General features: G+C 34.2%; 1 protein-coding gene across 1 annotated transcript in view; it reads right to left on the reverse strand.

The window, feature by feature from the left end:
• The window catches only part of LOC115878061 (ABC transporter F family member 4-like), a 38,881-nt gene that overhangs the window by 13,564 nt on the left and 2,092 nt on the right, over positions 1-23,225 (reverse strand). The window contains exon 2 of the mRNA XM_030894415.1: positions 1,831-2,047. Coding sequence (XP_030750275.1) covers positions 1,831-2,047 — 217 coding nt within the window. The remainder of the gene's footprint in view (positions 1-1,830; positions 2,048-23,225) is intronic.

Consider the following 23,225-nt stretch of genomic DNA (forward strand, 5'->3'; position numbering starts at 1 on the left):
ATTGTACATTTTTTTGGCATTGTACAGTATTGAGCCTTTAACTAGTTCTGAGCTCGGGGTTGGCAGATAAAGATCTGTCTTTATTACAATACATCGATTTTTGTATTAGTGAAATGATCAAATGTAAAGAAATTTTAAATAGATTAATCTCCTGATTTCGCTAATGGTTAAATCAATGTATCGGAACCTTTAAACGCAAATATCTTGAAAACCGTTCACAAAAACGGTTTGCCAATGTTCTTAAAAATAAACAAAACATATTATTTTTATTTAACATTGGAGGGTTGTAATTTTTTCGGAAAGTATTTTAGGGAAGATGTTCATAGAAAATTTCTGTTTTCACATATCTATAGAATCACCCGACGAAGTTAGATACGCTATTTTTTGATACCCAGTATAACAATATTAAAATTTAGAAATAAAATTAAGTATTTAATAATGTCAACACGAAAGTTTGTAGTAACTAATAAAATTCTAAGTTTTCTCTTCTAATAAAAAATAATAAATTTCTGATGTCATTTGTAACATATGCAGTGCAAATCTGGTTCACAAAGACAAAACATATTCAGTCAGTATATATATACCGGGTGCGTCTCAAAAGTGACTCACCCCTATAACTTTTTTTATTTTTTTCAGATAAAATAATCAGATTTGGTAGTTAGTATATAACATAAATTACGATGGATTAACGTATTCAAAATTGTTTTTGGTCACTTCCTGTTTCACCGGAAATGACTACAACTTTTGATTTTTAAATAACACACTCCGTATATTTCTACTTTATTGGATAGAAAATTTTTGACATTCTCGCATATGGTTTATTTGAAATTGTAACATGAGGTTCATAACGACAATTTGACCCGAAATACCAAGTGTGTTATATCAAATTATTCGTAAAAAAATGTTTTTTCCAAATATGCTAATGAGCCACTCGTGTTCCATTTGAAAAAATTGAAATATGATTAAAAATACGATTTGGCCATCTTTTAACCGACCAGAACAAGACACGAAAACCATTAAACGATCAAATCTATTTTTTCAAGGCTCCTTGATTAAAAAAAGTTGACATACGATATCTCATTCTATTCAGAATGTCATTTTCTATCAAATAAAGTAGAAATATACCGAGGGTGCCATTTAAAAATCAAAAGTTGTAGTCATTTCCGGTGAAACAGAAAGTAACTGAAAACAGTTGAATACGTCAATCAGTTCTAATTTATGTCATATATTAACATGCCAAATCTTGTTTTTTTTTTATCTGAGAAAATAAAAAAGTTATAGAGGTGAGCCACTTTCAAAACGGACCCGGTATAAAGGCAGCATATAAAGACAGTATTCTTAACACTTTCTCAACTACCATTAAAATAAAGTCTGTCCGCCGTTTGTTCAACAAGCCAGAGAAGAAGATAATCAGGCATTCAAAAAATGACAGAGAATCCAATTCACCTGTGAATTATAAATTACAGACATCTCTCTCTGTCAGGTGTTCTCTCATAGAGACATAAATAAATTCATAACTTATTTTTCAACGATTTTGACCGGATTTCAGAGCTCACTTGTCCTTAATGTCCAAAAACTTGTATGGAAACCCTAAATCAGAGCACCAGAGTCCATAGTTTTTTTATAAACGGAGCCTCAATGTAGGTCAAAATCTTACTTATTACTTAACATAAGATAAATGAATATCTAAAGAGTTCCGCATATAAATATCGTATCTCGACTGGCTATCTAACGAATAGGATGTACCATAACATCATTATTTTTCGAACAGAGTAGTTCCGCTAGTAATAATATATAGAAATAATATATGTAGAAAGAAGGTTTACCTACCTAAAGGAGTTAAAAAGAACTTTTCAAACTCAGCTGCGTCAGGATCTCCTTCGTAATCTACAGAATTGCCTTCTTCTTTCTTCTCTTTTACAGGAGCTGAATAATATTCATGGCCGTAGTCAGCACCGGCTCCATACTCTGGACTATATTCCTCATCAGTTGAGTAATCGTACCCTTGAGATGTGGAGTGACGCACCAAGAGCACTATGACACACACCTAAATTTATGAGAAAACTATTAATTTATTACCAACTAACAAAAAGTGAAAATCCTAAAATTTATGGAGAAAAAGCCAAGAAACGAAAAGAAGAAAAAGATAAGAAAAAAAATTACAATAATTTTTAAAGCACCTTGGATGGACTTTTAGGATCATCCAGTGGTGGGGCATGAGTCAAGGGTCCTATTTTATTAAAATGCTAAAAATTCCGTCTAAATTTGTGGAATTTACCTATTGCACGCCATGCTAATCTGATTTTTGTGGCTCGTGAAACCCGAAGCTCCAATCTGACACTGATAATTCCAATTCCAAGTCGCGAGCTGCAAATACTCGGATTAAATATAAGTGATCGCTCGGAGGAAACATAAAGGTACCCTGTGTGATATTATCCAAAGAGGACTTTGTATCACTCAGAGATATTACAGGACTCTCGGGCTGAGCATCAACTCAGACAAAACTGCGGTAGTACCATTCACCAGAAAGCGAAGTCTAAAAAACTTGAAGAGAATCCGTCGAGATCGAAAAGAAATATCACAGCAAATGAAATATCTAGAAATAATCCTGGACAAAAAAACTTCTATAGAAAAGTTCGTAAACTTCTATGGAACAGGCATATTAAGAACATTACCAGCAAAGCCAAAACGAGTCTAATGATATGCAGAAGACAGGCGGGAAATAGGTAACATTTTGCTCTGGATGCATATCATGATAGTAAAACTCATGACTTCCTATGGAGCAGTTGCTTGGTACACGAAACTAGAACAACTTACAGCAAGGAAACACCTGTGCAAAGTTCAGATACTGGCATGCATCTGCATCACAGGAGCTATGAGAACATACCTAACAGCAGCAATGGAGGTTATTCGAGACCTAACTCTGCACATTGTCGTCGGTAGATATGCCAATGCGACAATGATTAGAATGGGCATTGACAGAAATAGTACTGAGGGAATTGTCAGCTCAGGAGTTTCGAATACCCTCAAAAGGAAAATTCCACTCCTCCAACTCCCAGTTGATGACATGCCAAGAATGTACAACTTTGAGAAACACCTCACTGTAGCATTGAGCTCTAAAAAGGATTGGAAGAGTGAAACGTTTCTTCAGCTGGTAAAAGACCATAGCATAACGTGGTATACTGATGCTTCCAAAACCAAAGCAGAGACAGGGATAGGAGTATTAGGGCCGTAAACTAAATACTCTCTAAACATCAATTCGAAGCTTGTCAAAGAATGCCTAGAGAAGCTAAACACATTAGGCAAAGATAATAAAGCCCTCTTACTCTGGGTACCATCTCCCACCAAGGGTTAGAAAGCAATGAAAAAGCACACGATCTAGCTAGAAAAGGAGCAACCACCCCACTGACTAAAACCGTCCTACTAAGTGGTTACCAACTCAAAGCGGAACTCAAGAATCCATGCGTAGCCTGAAATGGGAATCCTCTAACGGTCTAAGACACTCGTAGAAATTTCTCAGAACTTACGACCGAGAAAAATCAAAGATTTTCCTTGAAAGAAAAATATTTTCTCTTTATCGTTTTTCAAATAGTAGGTCCAAAATAACGGAGTTATTTTACTAAATTTCCAAAAAAAAGATTTCGAATTTTCAAACTTTTTTTTTGCGAAAAAAACCTCATAAGGGTGTTTTTGGGGTTGAACTATACTACCAGTTAAAATACTTGCACTTATTTCTGGGACACCCTGTATATGTACAGGGTGGGTCAAATTGGACGCTTTTAAAAGGAAACACCCTTTTCTATAGGAGATAGACGAAAACTAATAGTGGTGTCTGGAGCTCAATTTTTATTAAAAACATGATGGTTAAAGCCGCACATCGATATCGTTACCGTTTCGGAGTTACGGGGTGTTTTTAAAAAATGTGCATTTTTAAAAAATCGCTATAACTTTTTTGCTATGGAAAATTTTGTATTTTTGTGAAAACATTTCCAAAGCACCTTTTTGCGTAGAATTTAATGGTTTAAGTATAATTTTTATAAAGTTAATAATTTAAAAATTATCAACAAAAAATTTAATTTTTTATATGGAAAACCCTGTATATTTTTAATTAGTTGAAAAGAACTTAAAATTACCTTTCCAAAAAAAAAAGCATACTTCGTATTTTGCTCGATTCCTCTTCGAGATATAGTTTTTAAAATTCACCCACTTTGAATAAGTAAGCTGAACGACGCTGGCTGTAATGCAAAAAAATTCTAGCTGTGAGCAACAATTAAAACGAAAATAATATTTACAATGAGAGATGCAGAATTTTATAAAAAATTAAACTAGATTTAACAATATCAACATATTTAAATTATATCTAATAACAATAAACATTAATAGCCAACCAAGACATGAGATTTTGCTACAGGTGTTCGACATGTCGACCGTTTTCTGTTATGGACAGACGGGACCGTTCTTGAACATTTCTCGCGGAATTCAATAACTCAGTGAGGGTGAAAGATACCCTCGCCTAACCGCTAAGTACTTCTAATTCTTGTTTAGATTATACGGGCAATTTTAAAATAAGAACCTTTATTCTTCCGCAAAGATATAAAATCAACTAAGGATAACAGGCACTAAGTCCGGTAGTCTCTACGGCCAACGGCTGGGATCTTGGTTAGCTATTCAATTACTCTCGAAATTGCCTGCAAAATGTGCTGATAACTTCAGTTCTGAGGCGGTGCCTCGGCTTGCTGGAAAAATATGTTTTCGAGTTCCATTAGGGGCAGATCATCAATAAGGGATCCAACGCCTACTAGTTAAAAGTGGTGAACTTTTAAAAATTCTGTATTTCGAAGGGGATTATAACAAAATATCAAGTGTGCTATATTTTAGAAAGGTAATTTTAAGTTGATAACTCTTAAATTATTAACTTTAAAAAAATTATACTTAAACCATTAAATTCTACTTAAAAAAGTGCTTTGGAAATGTTTTCATGCGATTTGGTAAAAATGCATATTTTTGAGAAACACCCCGTAACTCATAAACGGTAACAGATATCGATGTGCTATTAATTATTAAGCGTATACAGATCAAGCACTAAAAAATAGAAATAGAGACATGCAGTAAATAGACCATAGACAACTAGATTATACAGGGTGAACAGAAAGCGAAATCAAGGAAAAGTCATCTAAACTCAATACTATGACCCAAACACACTTCCTATAAAAAAAATTGAGAGAGCATAGAACAAAAAGATGATAGAAATCATGCATGTGTGCAAACGATTATAGATATCTAATATACAGGGAAGACAACTGGTACGGTATGGGTATGTAGAAATAATGAGTGAGAACCAAATACTTGATAAAATTGTAAAATAGACACCACCAGAGAGAAGAGAAAAGGGGAGACAAAAGCAACATGGATTGGAGCAATATAAAAAAACTATGTCGGAGAGGAATCTTCATCCAGAGGATTGGAACTGCACTGGTTGTTACAGAGTGATGCTCTTACATAAATCAGAGATGTAATTTAGTCAAATATACAGAGAAAAACAGAATGTAAATTACCATTCATGGAGTACACTGGGTGAGCAAAAAAATAAATATAATTAATGGTTACGTAACCTACTGTATAATTAGTGCAATCCGATATTAAATACAAAGTGCACCGATGCTAAAGTTCACTAACCTCCACTACGATGCTTCCCCTATGCAGAAGCATTTTCGATACAGCCAAACAAAACACAAAAATTGCGTCTAACGCCCACGGAAATGATTTTTATATCGTTCCCACCACAACCAAGTCGTTTTAGTTATACGTAACGTAAGAAAGTGTCTCGCTAAATTCTTAAATAATTGACTATTTCGCTACAACGTTGCTGAAGCGAAGATTTAACAGATCAGGCGTGAAAAAGTTCATTTTTGAATCGGTACAAATTATTTTGTATAGACCGGGTGCTAACAATAAAACGAAGATCATTAATTTACGAATTCACTATATTATTTTATTTGATATAAAAATAAAATATCTTATTTATACTTTCAGATACTACACGTTTTCTATTCTCTTCATATTCCAGTTTTCCTTCTTCTTTTACATTAAGAAGAGCTTAATTCCCTTAGACATTTATACCAACAGTTCCAAGTCAAGCTGCATTAACTCTGCATGCAAACTTAATCACCACATATTCAATGAATATGATATAGATAACTAAATAATATTTGCGTTGTAAGAATACGAGATACTGAAGAAAACGAACGTTTCTACGAACAGCTTTCGTCATCCTTTTTAAATATATGCACGCCTAATATAATTTTATTAAGCAGGGATTTCAATGCAAAAGTAGGGAATGATAACACAAAGTTGGAAAAAAAGAATGTTATGGGATGAACATGGTCTAGGCCAAATAAGTAACAACGGAGAACTTCTGTTTGATTTTTATTTATATTATATATAACCAACTTGTTATTGGTGGTACTATAGTTCCACATAAAAACATTCACAAAGCCACTTGGACATCGCCAGATCAAGCAACAAGCAATCAAATAGATCACATTATAATATCTCAGAAATGGAGATCATCCGTATTAGACTTAAAACTAAAAGAGGAGCTGACATTGCTAGTGATCATCATCTTCTAATCGGCATTTTGAAACTAAAGCTAGCGATCCTCAGAAAGAATGCATGGATTCAACAGGAAAATTTTATAATTTAAATACCATCAAGTCAGCGAAATATGAGCTACGAATATATCTAAAGACAAGCGACAATGGATTATCAACTTATCACTCCCAGCAGAAAAATCTGCAGAAAGCCATGACATGAGCGGGCTATGCAGCATAACAAGAAAACTAGCTAACAAAAGAATGACTAACTTATTAAGATTAAACGGCATCCACAGAGGAAGAAATATTACGCTGGCATGAGCACGTCACTGAAATTGTTGGTGCTACAAATGATGAATTTATTAGCCCAACAATAGCGTCACCTCTAACCCCAAACGAAAATCCATATGTAAAAAGACAAACGGAGCTAAAGCTCTAAGGTCTCTGGCTCCGGCAATTTACTTTCAGAAATACTCCAAATTGATATCAGCCTACTTACTGACCTATTTCATTCTCATCTAGAATCTTCATGCAACAGTGAGAGTACCATTATTAAGGACTAAAAGAACGGCTTTATAATTAAGATTCTAAAGAAAGGTAGCCTCTCGGAATGTCAACATTAGAGAAACATTACATTATTGAATAATATAAATAAAATTCTTTCTGGAGTCATCCTTAAGGTTATCGAAATATATAGAACCACATTTTCGTCAGTCGTTGAACAATCATTGGAATGGCGTTAACCTTTATTCCTGATATTTAGTGATTTTGAGCGTGATTTTGATAGCCATCTCTTTAGCACCGTTTAGCTCCCTCAGCAGAGCTGCATTCCTAATAAAATTGTAAGAAGTATAAAGGCGCTTTATTGTGAGGTTCAGTGTGCAGATTTGCATAAGGGTCAACGGAGTGAACCCATTAACATTCGGAATGGGGTGAAGTAGATCACATCCTGTCGCCATTTCTTTTTAATATCCTCTTGGATAATTTTCTAAAGAGAACAATTTCCAAAAATCATTGTAAAATATGGTGAACCCCCTTTAGCATGTTAGAAGATATGAGCGATGCAGATGACATCTTTCTTCTTTCTCATAGTCACGCGGATATGGCATCAAAATTACTTAACTTTTGGCAAATGAGACTAGAATTGCAGGTCGAATTAAGATCGATATTAAAAAAACTAAATCAATGAGTTTGTAACAACAATATCGCTCCCTTTATCATTGAAACAATACCTATAGAGGAAGTAAATAATTTTACTTACTTGGTAGTATATTCTCAACCAACGGAGACTCAGACCAAGATACCATAAACAGAATAAGCAAAGCCAGAATAATATTTGGAATGCTCAACAATATTTTCAGATCTGGACAGTACTCTCAACTTACCAAAATTATGTGTGTTATGTGTGTGTATGAAAAATTTCAATTCAAATGTCAAGTCAATATTGCTTAATGGCGTAGAGACAGTAAGTATTCATAAATCGCTGTCTGCGAAAAATTGTAGGAGTTTTCTGGCCAAATACCATAATAAATGAAGATTTGTGGAGCTTAAACAACAAGAAGCAAGTGTATAATGAGATCAAACTGAAGAAATGGAGGTGGATCGCGTATTAAGGCGAAGGGGCAACAACAACTCTGGAAGAGATATTGAGTGGAACCCACAAGGCAGTAGAAGAACTCATCGTCCAAGACACAGATGGCAAAGGACAACTAAAAAGAAGATCGAATCAGTAAACCGGTCATGGCGAGAATCAATTGGTCAAATCAATTTTAAACAACCGAACCCGCTGGAGAGCATTTATTGAAGCTCTATGCTCCACGTAAGAAGTAAAGGAAAAAATGAAATGAAATATTCGAGAAAAGTAACCGTATAAGCATCATTACATAAAAAGCAAAACCCAGACTAGCATCAGATCTGCAAGACTATAGCCAAGACTACTTATTAGACTGCAAAACCAAGACTACGGAATTATTGGTCTTAGTTTTGCATTTGCTCATTACTACTTGAAGGACAATATTTACTGTTTATAAATTTGTAATTATAGATTATCTCTATAACTCAAACTATATCCTATATGTAAAATGCCTAGATCCTAATATGAAAGAGCGCACCGAAATGTCAAATATATGATAAGAGGTTCAGACCCTCCTGGTCCTTGAACCGCATTGAAAAATTTAGTACAATATAGATAGTTGTCGAGATATTGCGAGATATCAACATAAAGCCAAGCCAATTTAAGCAAAAGTACTTTTAATAAACGTCTCTTTTTGCTGCCATGACTAATCTGGACTGGGCCTACTTTATTTCGATGGAATCCAAATCGCGGTCATCAACCATGTAAAGGTTGAGAACACTTAGCGAGTGTCTAAATTGACTCTAACTCAAGAGATATCGGACATGTGTAAAAATAGCTGATGCGTAAATACGCAGTATGTTGCGTCTAAACCGATTTTTCACACTTGTCTTGGAACTTCAACACAACGGAATTTTTTACGTTAATAATAATAATAATAGCTCCCGTATATAGCGTTTAACGCCTTGGGAGTAGCAAGGTACAGCTTGCCATACTAGAGCCGTTTGGTATACAAGGTAGGTAATGTGTCTAGCACTACGCTTCAACCGCCTATTATTACAGGCGCGTGGCAAATGCCCCGCGGACCCCGCGAGGCGGGGGGGCCCCGGGTAAATTGGAAGCCCCGGCACCTCATCCTTCAAAAACAATTATCAAACAAACCGAAAACTGAAATTACCATTAGGCACACAATCCTTTTTTCAGCAATAATTAGGCCGATATAAAACAACTCATTATTTTACACTACATTGTTCTCTACAGGTATAATAATAATTATTATTGTACGGGTTAATTTGGAATTTGGTGTAGTTGTAAATATGTTTAGGTTGTAAATATGTTTTCACAACGTTTTTGATTAAAGTATCATATCGGTAGACTTTTTCCATAAGCACGCTTACTTTAAATAACTTTGTGAGCAATATTAGCGAGATAAGAAATATTTTTGGCACGGTTCAGAGTCTTTATATACTTTTCAGTGAAAGTCTACCCCGTTGGCAAAGCCTAAACTGCGAAATAAAAAATAGTAAAATTGTTAGTTTAACTTTAAAAAAATGATGCCCAACTAGATGGTCATCAAGAGCCGAAAGCATACTATCGATAAAAACTAATTTTTTGTCCGTCGTCAAGTGTCTATCGAATTTAACGTTAATACTGAAAAAAATATACTGATAGAGATGAGGCCAAGATGTTACAAGATAAAATAGAAAATTCTAATTTATTTTCTTACTAAATTTCCAAGGTACAATATTGGAAAATACTAACTTGCTTTCAAAATGCTTACAAAAAATGATATTGACATAGGACTGACCACAGATCTAATATCATGAGTTCTTGTTAAAATAGAAAATCTTAGGGACAATTTTGAAAGTGTGTATGAGCTATCAATTTCAATTGCGAAATCTTGGAATATTGAACCTCTGTTAAAAAACAAAAGAGTTAGTAGAGTCAAACCTTTTTTTGATAAAATAGCAGCTGATGAGCCCATTGAAAATCCTAAAAGTCGTTTAAAAGTCACAATTTTTTATGCTTGTTTGGATATAATATTAACTCAGTTTAGAATCAGGTATGACGCACTTCAAAATATTTATTTAAAATTTGAAATTTTAAACCCACAAACATTGTTAAAATCCCAGGAATTTGAAAAGTATTAACCGACAAATATCCTAACGACCTAACACAAAATCTAGCATCGGAGCTAATTCAAGCAAAAAATTTACTTTATGAAAAAATCAAAAATTTTCACAGTATCATAGAGTTTTCTGATTTTATTTTTGAAAAAAAACAATTACTGATTAGCAGTATACTTGAGATTTGCACTGTATTCCAGTTGTTCCTGGTTCTCCCTGTAACATCCGCTGAACCAGAAAGAACTTTTGCTAAGCTGAAAATAATAAAAAGTTTTGCGAGGTCTACTATGTCCCAAAATCGCCTAAGCTCACTGGCCATAATATCAGTTGAGAATGATCGAGCAAAAGAGGTAGATTTGGACAGCCTCGTAAACAAGTTCCTTTTGTTAAGGTCGAGGAAAAAGGAATAGACGTTCTAATATACCATAGGGTACTTCATAAGTATTTAAAATTTCTTGTTCACATTTGTGTTTTAGTTATTAGTAGTTAAATGTTAAAGCTTGATTTTCATGCATCCGTTGTCCGACTATACGTTGATACGATATTAATTTCATTGGTTGTATTTAAAGGCTTCGATTGGTTAACCGTTTCTAACCAACCGAAGTCTTTAAATTCGACCAATAAAATTAATATCGTATCATCGTATTGTCGGACAACGGATGCATGAAAATCAAGCTTAAGTTGTTTTTTTTTAGAACTTTGATTAATTAGAAGCATAAATGTTTGTTTTCTAGTTTAAGTATTTTAATGCCCACTTGCACCGTTTGTATAAACTTTGTTTAAAGGCTAAACAGTGATTAACTATAATAAAATATTATATAAGTTTATACAAACGGTGCAAGTGGGCATAAGAGTACTATAATAGTAAATAAATAAATGTTGAAACAATTATCAAAATATAAAAAAAAATCACATTCTGGCTCTTGTTAAAAATATGTTTCAAGCAGATATCACAATAATGATATATTTGAAGGAATTTTTGAGTATACTTAGGAGGGTCCTCTAACAAAGTTTGCGGGGGGGGGGCGCGAGAATTTGCCACGCTACTGTATTATTACCTCACGATTGTGAATCCCAAGTACTCATTTAAGGCTGTGTCGACCTAGGTACCCAAACTATTCTTATTTTAATAAAAATAAAAATAGTCGGCTGATAAAATGCCGGGTGTGGGATTCGAACCCACTACTTTGAGATTGGTAGACGAGAGCCTGTACCTCTACGCCACAGGGCACCTTATTTTTACGTTCACCCCTTTAAATAACGACATCGTCTTACATCGCTTAACTTCCGTGATTGAACACAAGGGCGGATACAGGAATTTATTTTAGGGGGGGCCCAAAATAAAAAGTAATGTAAAATATGCTTTTTAGGGCGCTATTTTTAACTAAAAAGCCTAATATTTAACATAATTTACATATTTTAAGGGGGGCCCCCCTCTGTATCCGCCACTGATTGAACAGGAACCAGTGTTTTAACTTAACTTGATCTCTGTTGTAAGGAATTGTAGATCAGAATAAAAAAACTTATTTTTTATGTTTTTTGATTGGTTTGTCTCATTATACACAGAACATGTTTTCTTCAATTTATGTTTTATTTTATGTGCTCTTGGTCTATAGTAAATTCTTCAATAAAGTTCATTCTGTTCAAAGCTAGAAGTCTGTTACTTGAAAGAATCATAAATTCGTTAGATAACTAGTTGGTTGCACTATTGTTTAGTTTTTGTTCCATTAATACAATCTGGTTTGTTGACAGTATTCACAATGTTTTGCATAGGGCTTAGGACGGGAAATCATTTTTACTCGATTGTTTATTTTATAGTCTATTAATTTAAAACAAGAATTAGAAAAACTCACCGAACACGAACAGTAAATTACAAATTCAGATCAATTTTGTAACGAACTAAGCTATTTGTAAAAAGTAGAAAAAAATAATGGCACTAATTTGTAATGCCACTGTCATGTCGTTGAAAAGTCATATTATTATTGTATATTGGCAGTTACTCTTGTAAAGTTCAATCAATCAATTATTGTTTATTTTTAAAATACAGAAATTTTATCGACAACCTATTGTTACTTTAATTGAATTAACGATAATAAGAGATTTGATTGACGGTGACACTAGAAAAACGATACACTATTTTGTAGGTATGTTAACGTCTAAACGCAAATAAATGCTTTTAATTCTAAAATTGCTTATATTCAGTAAAAATAAAGCTATATTGAGATGAAGAAACTATCGAGAAAAATTGCATCTTGATGATAAAGTGACTTTCGGCGTTTTCCCTTGTATAATAGACAAATGCAACATTAATTTTTACTTTAAAAAGTGGCTAAAAAGTCAAATAGTTTAGATACATATTGCTTACAACATAAAATACAGAGTGGCACATCTCATACGACGCGGAGGCTCCAAGAAGAACGACAGATTGTATGGAGATGATATTTCGTAAGCATGTGTAGATTATTTCATAGAATTTTTAGGTGAGTTTCATTAGAGAAGTATATGATTAAAATGTAAGATAAATGTTGATTTATTTAATATTTTCTAAAAATATAGAACAACTTTCAAATTTCAATAAAAGCTACATAAATTGAAATTTACCTGATGTAGCCTAATATGTAGTTAATATAACTATTGTCCTTTAAATTAAATTAAAACTTAACCCAAAAAGTTATACAGTGTGAGACAAAATTAATATGGAACATTGGCCACTTTTAAAAGCAAGTTACTCTTTTATTTTAAATAGAACATCCAATATATTATTCAATGGGGAATTCATGTCTTTTCAAAATACTACTAAGGTTGCCTACCCTACAAACAAATATTTACCAGGATATTTTCATTTTTATTACTTAGTGTCAGTAGATCTTTATTATTTAATAAAATCTAGATGACTGTGATATCCCTGACGTTACTTCAACATATTAAACAAGTTACAACAGAAACACCTTAGACAACTTTTAAGAATCACATGGTACCACCATGTCTCAAACGTAGCAGTTCTCATAAAAGTAAGCTGCGAGAGCGCTGAAGTCATGATTACTAAATATCGCTTAAGATGAGCTGGCCACGTATGCAGGATGCAAGAAAACCGCCTACCAAAATCTCTTCTTTCCGGTGAACTCGTAGAGGGTAAGAGGAAACCGGGTGGACAACTGAAAAGATACAAGGATGTTGTTCATGAAAACTTAAAGGGGATAAGTATGCAGCATCAGTGGGAGTAAGCAGCGCACAATAGAACGCAATGGAGGAGAATTGTAAATTCAGTTAATAACGACAACCAAAAAGTAAAGAGGCAACAAAGTAATGAGATTTTTGAATGTTCGGTGTGCGGAAGAGAGATAACATCACGTATCGGGCTTTTCAGTCACAGAAAAGCTCATGACAGGAAACGCCTTGCGTAACCATGTTTTGATGCGTGTCAAATACTCGTCAGCGAGTAATGGCAGTAGTAGTACTTCAACATAGCTGCATATTAATTCAACTTTAACAACTAGTTATCATTTTGTGGGTTAAAACAAAAAAATATCTCAGTAATTTGCGGAAAATGGAAACATATAGGATACGTCATAATAATTATTGAGAATAGTTGTATTAATTGGGGTGATTGTAGTGTGCGTTCACCAATTAATAGAATGCTGCTGATTTATCTAGTCTGGACTTTTTTATGAAGGTATATGTTAAAGACAGTGTTAACAAAACTCGACCAACTATTATCGACAACGTGAGAGAAACTATTGTGGCTGCTTACCGAAGTAGAACTCTACTTATGCCTCTTAACATTAACAGATCTTTTAAAAAGAGAATCATTTTGTGCAGTGAACAGGAAAGGAAGCATTTTAAGCATTTGATTTCCTCTAGCTAATTTTTGTCACATAATACTGTCCTTAGTACGGAAGTATCTATAAGATATTTAATTTTCACGTTAATATTTTTGTTAAAATATTATATTACCCACAATTAAATGTCGGACTAAAAGACGAAATCGTGTTTTTATGCAACTCCATATCAATATTGTTGACCAATGTGATAAAAAAACGGCGTCAGCGATGGTTATAATATGAAGAATTGAAGAATATTTTATAAAATGTAATATGAAGAATTGAAGAATATTTTATAAAAATATACCGGGTGCGTCTTGGATCACCTTTATTATAACTTTTTTATTTTTTCAGATAAAAAAAGAGATTTGATATGTTAGTATATGACATAAATTAGGATTGATTGACATATTCAATTGTTTTGGTCACTTCTTGTTTCACCGCAAATGACTACAACTTTTGTTTTTAAATGGCATCCTCGGTATATTTTTACTTTATTCGATAGAAAATGACACTCTGAATAGAATGACATATCATATGTCAAATTTTGACATCTTTGCTTAAAAACAGATAGTTTTTTAAATTTCAATCTAGAGTGCCATGGCTGTATTAAAGATACTAATTTTTAATCAAGGAGCTTTGGAAAAGTAGATTTGACCGTCCAATGTTTTTCGTGTCTTATCCTGGCCGGTTAAAAGATACCCAAATCGTATTTTTAACCATATCTCAATTTTTCCAAATGAAACGAGGGTGGCTCGTTAGCATATTTGGAAAAAGGCATTTTTTTAAGAATAATTTGGTACCACACATTTGGTATTTCGAGTCAAATTGTCGTGCTGAACCGCATGTTACAATTTCAAATAAACCATATGCGAAAATGTCAAAAGTTGACATATGATATGTCATTCTATTTAGAGTTTCATATCCTATCGAATAAAGTAAAAAAATACCGAAGGTGTCATTTAAAAATCAAAAGTGGTAGTCATTTCAGGCGAAACAGAAAGTGACCAAAAACAATTGAATACGTCAATCAATCCTAATTTATGTCATACACAAATACTAAATTTCGTTTTATTAGGTATCTGAAAAAATAAAAAAAGTTTTAGGGGTGAGCCACTCTTGAGACGCACCCACATGTATATTTTTATATAATGCTTTCAATTAGCCTACATACGCTCCTAAAATTTCATTTCGATATACTACCTAATGCTAACCACCCTGTATACCAAAATATATGAACATTTTTAAGATGTCCGTTTTCGTGCCGGTCAGTATAGTTACTGCTATTTATTTTTATATCATTGTAGTTTTTATCTGGTCATTTTTTAGACATACTTTTACTAGAGCCAAAAGTTGTCAGTGTTTTTGACCCAAATAAAAATACTATTATTGTTTCCTGCTTCAAAATATGGTTGTTCAATACAGTGTATACAGTGTGTACATAAAGTATGGAATACATTCATTTTCTCAAACTGGGATTTTAGTAAAAAAAATGCTTGAACTCGTCGATCTATTTTTTAAATGGGGCACATTTTACGCATATTACCTTGACTCTAGCTTCACCCCCCGAGCGGGGGTGAGTGGCATCCTTAGTTTTGTATAATGGGAAGGGGGGTCCAGTGATACCTTATTTTAAAGGTCTCTTTCTCCAGATTGAAGCCCTAGAATTTGGTTCAGATTGAAGCCCTAGAAATTGAAGTTGCCAGTGTCATCTTTGTTAACATGGCAGCTTGTCAAAATTCCTATTTTTATTAGTTTTGGCAAGCTGTCATATTAACAGAAATTACAGTAGCAACTTCAAACTTTATTTATCATATAAGTAGGCATATTACCATATTACCTTGCCTCTAGCTTCACCCATTGAGTGGGGATGAGTGACACCCCTAGATTTTGTAATTGGAATAGGGGTCGAGTGATACCTTATTTTAAAGGTCTCTCGCTAGAGATTATAACCCTAGAGATTGAAGTTGCTACCTTAATTTCTGTTAATATGGCAGCTTGACAAAACTAAGAAAATTAGGAATTTTGACAAGCTGTCATGTTAACAAAGATAACAATTGCAACTTCAAAATCTGGGACTATAATCTGGAGCGAGAGACCATTAAAATAAGGTATCACTCGACCCCCCTTCCCATTACGAAAACTAGGGGTGCCACTCACCCCCACTCAGGGGGTGAAGCTGGAGTCAAGGTAATATGCCGAAAACGTGCCCCTTTTATAAAATAGATCGACGTGTTCGAGCATTTTTTTTAATAAAATCCCAGTTCAAGAAAATGAATTTATTCCATACTTTATGTACCGGGTGTCCCACTAAGAATAGCTCTCGGCTGTATCTCGGAAAGTATTAGCCGTAGGGGCTGCGGAAAAAAAAAATTTAGAACTAAAGAGGCTATGAGAAATTGCTGGAAATTATTTTCATGTTTGTAGAACGACCGCTAGGGGGCGCAACTGCAACAAAAAAAAATAAGAAAATGGAGTTTTTACACAATTTTGCCTAGATAAGGTGTACTATAAGTAATAGCTTCATAATCTTCAGTAAATTTTGAATATTTTTTATTAGAGCCATTTTCCTCTATCTACCAAAATAAAGTGGTGGGAGAAGGTTAGATCTGTTTTTATTTAAATATTAATAACTCTGGACTGGATCATCGGAACCCAACAAGCGAGGGCTCCTTTAAAAAAGCGTTTCTTACTCTATACATATTATACCATATAAACAATAATACAATAATAACAAGCTTTTGAACATAGACGCTAGGGGGTGTTGTCTTACAATTTAATAAACATTGAGCGTTTTTTTCAAAAAAATTAAATGCAATAGTATATGTCATTTTAGCTGAGCGGAAAGAGTAGTAAAAGCTTAAAAAGTCAGCGAAAACCGCATCTTGATATTTTCTTTCAAACCGAAGATATTAGCAAAATTATAATAAATACCAAAAAATAAGCCCTTAATTACCTTATTTTTACAATACGGTATCAGTAGCCCTCTTGATTATGCACATTCTTACAAAAAATAAGATAAAACTAGTTAATTTATTTTAAAATCGACGAAATACCAGAATACCATAATACCAGATGTATTAATATCTAATAATTAAGATATTAATAACAGTGAACAAGAAACGATGATTCCAGTGACACTAGCAGTGGTAGGCTTGGGAAAAAAGTTGCTTTTGACGTAATAGTATAAACGTCAAATTGTTATAAGATCAACATTTTGATAACCTTAGCAGCGTTTTTTATTGCTTTTATTATTTGAAGTAGTTGAAGTTGTTGGCATTTTGAAAAAGCAATCAAAAGATAAAAACGCTGCTAAGACTATCAAAATGTTGATCTAATAAAAATTTGGCGTTAATACTATTACATCAAAAGCAACTTTTTTCCAAAGATTACTATGACTTCACTGAATCGTCGTTTCTTGTCCACTGTTATTAATATCTTAATTATTAGATATTAATACCTTTGGTATTATGGTATTCTGGTATTTCGTCGATTTTAAAATAAACTCACTGTTTCTATCTTATTTTTATGTTAGAATGGGCATAAAAAAAGAGGTCTACTGATACCGTGTTGTAAAAATAAGGTAATTAAAGGCTTATTTTTTGGTATTTATTATAATTTTGCTAATATCTTTGGTTTGAAAGAAGATATCAAGATGTGGTTTTCGCTGACTTTTTAAGCTTTTACTACTCTTTCCGCTCAGCTAAAATGACATATACTATTGCATTTAATTTTTTTGAAAAAACGGCAAAGTTTTTTAAATTGTAAGACAACGCCCCCTAGTGTCTACGTTCAAAATCTTATTATTATTGTTTATATGGTATAATATAGAGTAAGAAACGCTCTTTTAAACGAGCCCCGTTTGTTGGATTCCGATCATCCAGTCCAGAGTTATTAATATTTAATTAAAAACAGATCTAACCTTCCCCCACTACTTTATTTTGGTAGATAGGAGAAAACGACTTTAACAAAAAATATTCAAAATTTACTGAAGATTAAGAAGCTGTTACTTATAGTACACCTTATCTAGGCAAAATTGTGTAAAAACTCCATTTTCTTATTTTTTGTTGCAGTTGCGCCCCCTAGCGGTCATTCTATAAACTTGAAAATAATTTCCAGCAATTTCTCATAGCCTCTTTAGTTATGAATATTTTTTTCCGCAGCCCCTACGGCTAATACTTTCCGAGATACAGCCGAGAGCTATTCTTAGTGGGACACCCTGTACACACTGTATGTTACGGTTAAGGTTCAGTATTCTGTTAATATCGACATTACCCGGTTAATCTCGAGAATAACGCATAACAAAACAGCCAAAAATCTAACCAAACCCAAACATTAACCTGTTAATATCGACATTAACCGGACATCGGACTTTAACCGTAACATAATAAGCACTTTAAAATTTCATATTGATCAAAAATTTGAAAATGAAAGGCATAAATAAATTTCAATTCCTTGATATCCGTTTCAATCTTTGACTCTGAAATTCACGCTACAATTTTCGAATTTAAACGATAGTTACACTGACTCTTCTGTAATGGTTAATCCATCATCAAAAGCTCAGTCAATTGATTAACCGCTGGTTAATTCGATCTGTGATTGAGATATGATTCGATTCGTTCTATGGCAATTATCTGATGTACACAATTCCCTGTCATTGCTTTTAATGAAGGCAATAATCGTTTCAATAAAGATGTCGTTATATTTTAATTAGACTTTTTTAATTAAAGAGGTACCTATTCTACATTTTACAGTTGTAATTGAAGTTTCATCAAATCATAACTTTTATTGTTTTATAGAGATAGTTTATTTTCTTTTATGTATTTCAACATATATTTTTCCTCAATATTAAAGAGCCGCCTTATGCCCGAAACACTGTGACCTGTAAGATCTATATCTGCACCCAGTTTCCTATCCCAGCGCCTTGCTTCCAGTTTGTTCAGGTCTTTTATAGGTTCGGGTGATAGTTCCTCCGGTTCTAACTTATTTTTAAAATTACCTAATTATTTCAAAAATAAGTTACAATTACCTATTAGAAATTAGAACTATAGCAAAGGTGAAAAGTAATGTATGAAAATAGAATCTACAGGAAATAAATTTTAAGATATAAAATTATACAATAATAGGTATTCGATCGTTTTTACTGGACAACAGTTTATTAAATGTATTAATTGAATGTAAAAACATTTAAAATAAATATCCACTTTAATATTAACTACAAAACCCGAAATTGATAAGAGTACCTACGTACAAAATAATCATTAATAAAATGGCGAATGCGCTAGGCTTCTTTACAGACATAGTTTATGGTTTGATTTATTTAAAAACAAAAAGAATAAATTTGTATTCAAAATTTATAAGACCACATTCTAAAATTTATTTACAGTAATTCTTGATAATTTTATGTTTTAACATTTTTTATTCGCTATATCAATAGGTTTACATATTGTGTTTATCAGTGGAATGTAAAATTCTTTAGAACACACATTGCATTTTTTTATTTTGATGATTACGTTGTAGAATGTAGAATGTTTAGAAGGGGAGTTAATCACCGCGACCTTATAGATCTATTGTGTGTTCCCCTTTCTTGAGTTGTAACGAGTTATAACTCGTCATACAGTCTCAGAGCTTTAACAAAAGCCAATATCTGAGACGGCTCCACAGAGGCCAGCTCTCCATCCTCGACATCAGACGTACCAAAGTTCATGGCACGAATGGTCGTCGTCTCGGCGCAGTCAGTGATAAGGTGCTTTGGTGTTTCCCCATTTTCCCCACAAAATTTGCATTCGCCGTTGTTTCTCAGTTTCAGCCTACTGAGGTGTTCGTTGAGGAGACAGTGTCCTGTTAGAAACCCCGTGACAATCCGTAGATTGTTTTTACTTAAATCAAGGAAATCCTTTGATTTTTCTCGGTCGTAAGTTCTGAAAAACTTTTTCGAGTGTCTTAGACCGTTGGAGGACACCCATTCCAAGTTACGGCTGGAGTCTTCCAGATTCTTCAGTTCCGCTTTCAGTTGGTTCCCGTTTGGAAAACAGAATGGCTGTGGTCCAGTTAGTGGAGTGTTCGCTCCTTTCCTAGCTAGATCATTTGATTTTTCATTGCCTTCTATCCCTTGGTGAGCAGGCACCCAGAGTAGGAGGACTTTATTTTCTTTGTCTAATTTGTTGAGCTTCTCTAGTCATGCTTTGACCAACTTCGAATTGATGGTTCCTGAGTTGATCGCGTTAAGTGCTGCTTGACTATCGGATAGGATAACAATTTCCTGTTTTCGATAGTTCCTATCTAAGATAAATTGTACGCATTTTTCGATAGCGTAAATTTCTGCCTGAAGGATACTGGGGTAAGTGCCCATTGGTTTGGCGTATTTAGTTTTCGGCCCAAATACTCCTATCCCTGTCCCTGCTTTGGTTTTGGAAGCATCAGTATACCACGTGATGGTATGGTCTTTTATGTGCTGAATAAGCGTTTCTTCCTTCCAATCATTTTTATTACTCAATACTACAGTGAGGTGTTTCTCAAAGTTGTAAATTCATGGTATGTCATCCACTGGGAGTTAGAGAAGTGGAATTTTCTTTTTGAGGAAGCCCCTGACCTGAAAATTCTCCCAGTACTGTTTCTGTCAATGACCATTCTAATCATTGTCGCATTGGCATAACTACCGACGACGATGTGCAGTGGTGTTAGGTCTAGAATGGCCTTCATTGCTGCTGTTGGACATGTTCTCATGGCACCTGTGATGCAGATACATGCCAGTAGCAGATACTTTGCACAGGTTTTGCCTTGTTGTTGCTCTAGTTTTGTATACCAAGCAACTGCTCCATAAGTAATCATGGGTCTTACTATCATGGTATACATCCAGCGCAAAATGTTAGGGGCGCAGCCCCACCTATTTCCCGCCAGTCTTCTGCATATCATGAGAGCCTTTGTGGCTTTGCTGGTAATGTTCTTAATATGCCTTGTTACAGAGAAGTTTACTATCCAGGGTTATTCCCAGATATTTCACTTCCTGTAATGGCAGTATTTCCTTTCCATCTAGATGGATTCTTTTAAAGTTTTTCAAACTTCGCTTTCTGGTGAATGGCACTACTGCGGTTTTATCTGAGTTAATACTCAGTCCGACAGTCCTGCGCCATCTCTCAGCGATGCGGAGTCCTCTTTGGATAATATCACACAGGGTTCCTTCATGTTTCCCCCGTACAATGATGACTATGTCATCTGCCTACCCTATGCAATGTATTCCCGCTAGAGTTAATTCTTCCAGTAGTTCATCCTCTACCAAGCTCCCCAAGCAGCATTTGGACGTCGGGACAACGTTGTGTCACGCGACCAAACGTCGGGGCGCAACGTCGGCACAACCTCGTGCCAACCCTATTCTGCATTAGTTTGGAGAATAATTTTTGGGTCGAAACGACGTTGGATACCTACGTTGGCTAGCAGCCTAATTTAGTACAAACTGCAACGTTATTTAAAATGCCAATTCACAGAAATACAAAACTATAATAATATGGCGTCTAAGTCGCGTTTTATCCTAAATTGTGATAATTATAGTAAAAATATTATTTTTATGATTTAATTAGAGACATATGCCAGATGGCAGTAAAGGAAAACAAAACAAAAGTATTTAAGTGTGTCTTTGAAGATCATAATTATTGAAACACTTTAACCAACTCTGTAACTCGTTACCCAAGGCAAAAAAGTTAAACGCAAACAACTTTATTGATAAATGTATTGTTTCTACTTTGAAAAATACTAATGGGCCTTAAAATTAAAGAAGTTTTAATTTTTTTTTTTTTTAGTAAAATGAGAATAATTTATTCGCAGTCGAAAAAAAATTGTTTCCGCCTATTGTTTAGGGTCAAATATTTCAAGTTAATGTATTCAAAAAGCAGGAATTGCTATTTTAGGAACGAAACATTTTCTTATTCAACAACATGGCGGCTTTCACTTTGTTGTTTTGGAGATTAAGATGAAGTAGTTCGAGTAGTCGCATACTGGAATAATAAAGTCGGAGTTCAGCCTTAACAGGTAGTATACTAGTCGCAAGATTGCCTAATATAGTCATCCTAGAGTCTAGCTTGTGCCGCCCGCTATATTCTAAATAAACGAGGGAGTGGATAAAGTATCGGTAATATGTCGATGTATATTTAAATTTAGTTTTATATGTGCCTTTCTTACGTCCCATTTTAATTAAGTTTTTTTTTATAAAAACAAAAACAGCACTGAACTGTCTGACTGAACAGAGCAATGAAGTAAAAATTTAAGATTTAAGGTTATGATTCAATACAGTCGCAAAAAGGTAGTGGCTCGACGTTCTACCAACGTAAGAATAAGGAAATCTAAAAAACGTTAAAATTAATAAAACAGACGACGTTTGCATAACGTTGGAATAGGTCCTGAAAGTGACGTCGGAAAACTCTTTATTACCCAACATTGTAACTACGTTATCCGAATCACCTAAAGATCACTTAAGCAAAAAAGGTTACAAGACAACGTTTATTCTACGTCGCAGAAGCGTTTACTTTGTTGTAGTACTAGTTCAACGTCGGCACAACGTTACAACAAGGTTTACATTTATTTTAATACCCAAGGTCCGGAGCTAACTATTTTTTATAACTAATCCAACGTTGTGTTTAGTAAACATGTGGTCGCAAGTCGTGAAAATGCTACTTGGATGCACAGTAGGGGGGAGGTTACTCCACCTTGTGGAGTTCCTTGCGCTGTTTTAACAACTACAGTTTTGGTACCTATCTCGGCTATCTCAGCCTCTGCTGTTCGTGTTGGGAGCATTTCCCAGCGAATTATTGTTACACCCCTCTTGTTTCAAGAGATCGCTTGACCACCTTGTGAGGTATATTGTCAAACGCCCCTGCAATATCCAAGAAGGCACAAAGTGCTGTTTCTTTGCTATCTAGGCTTGCCTGTATTAGCTCAGTTAACTGGTACAGAGCAGTTTCTGTGGATCTGCCAGCTCTATATGCATGCTGACTATCGTGCAGTGGTTTAACCTGTAGATGATTTACTCTAATATGGTTGTCCATCGTTTTTAATACGAACGATGTGAGACTAATAGGCCTAAATGATTTGGGGTTAGCCCAGTCAGTTTTGCCTATTT

This window comes from Sitophilus oryzae, unplaced genomic scaffold (assembly GCF_002938485.1).
Source record: "Sitophilus oryzae breed Bouriz unplaced genomic scaffold, Soryzae_2.0 scaffold_1500_pilon_pilon, whole genome shotgun sequence".
Classification (NCBI taxonomy): Eukaryota; Metazoa; Arthropoda; class Insecta; order Coleoptera; family Curculionidae; genus Sitophilus; species Sitophilus oryzae.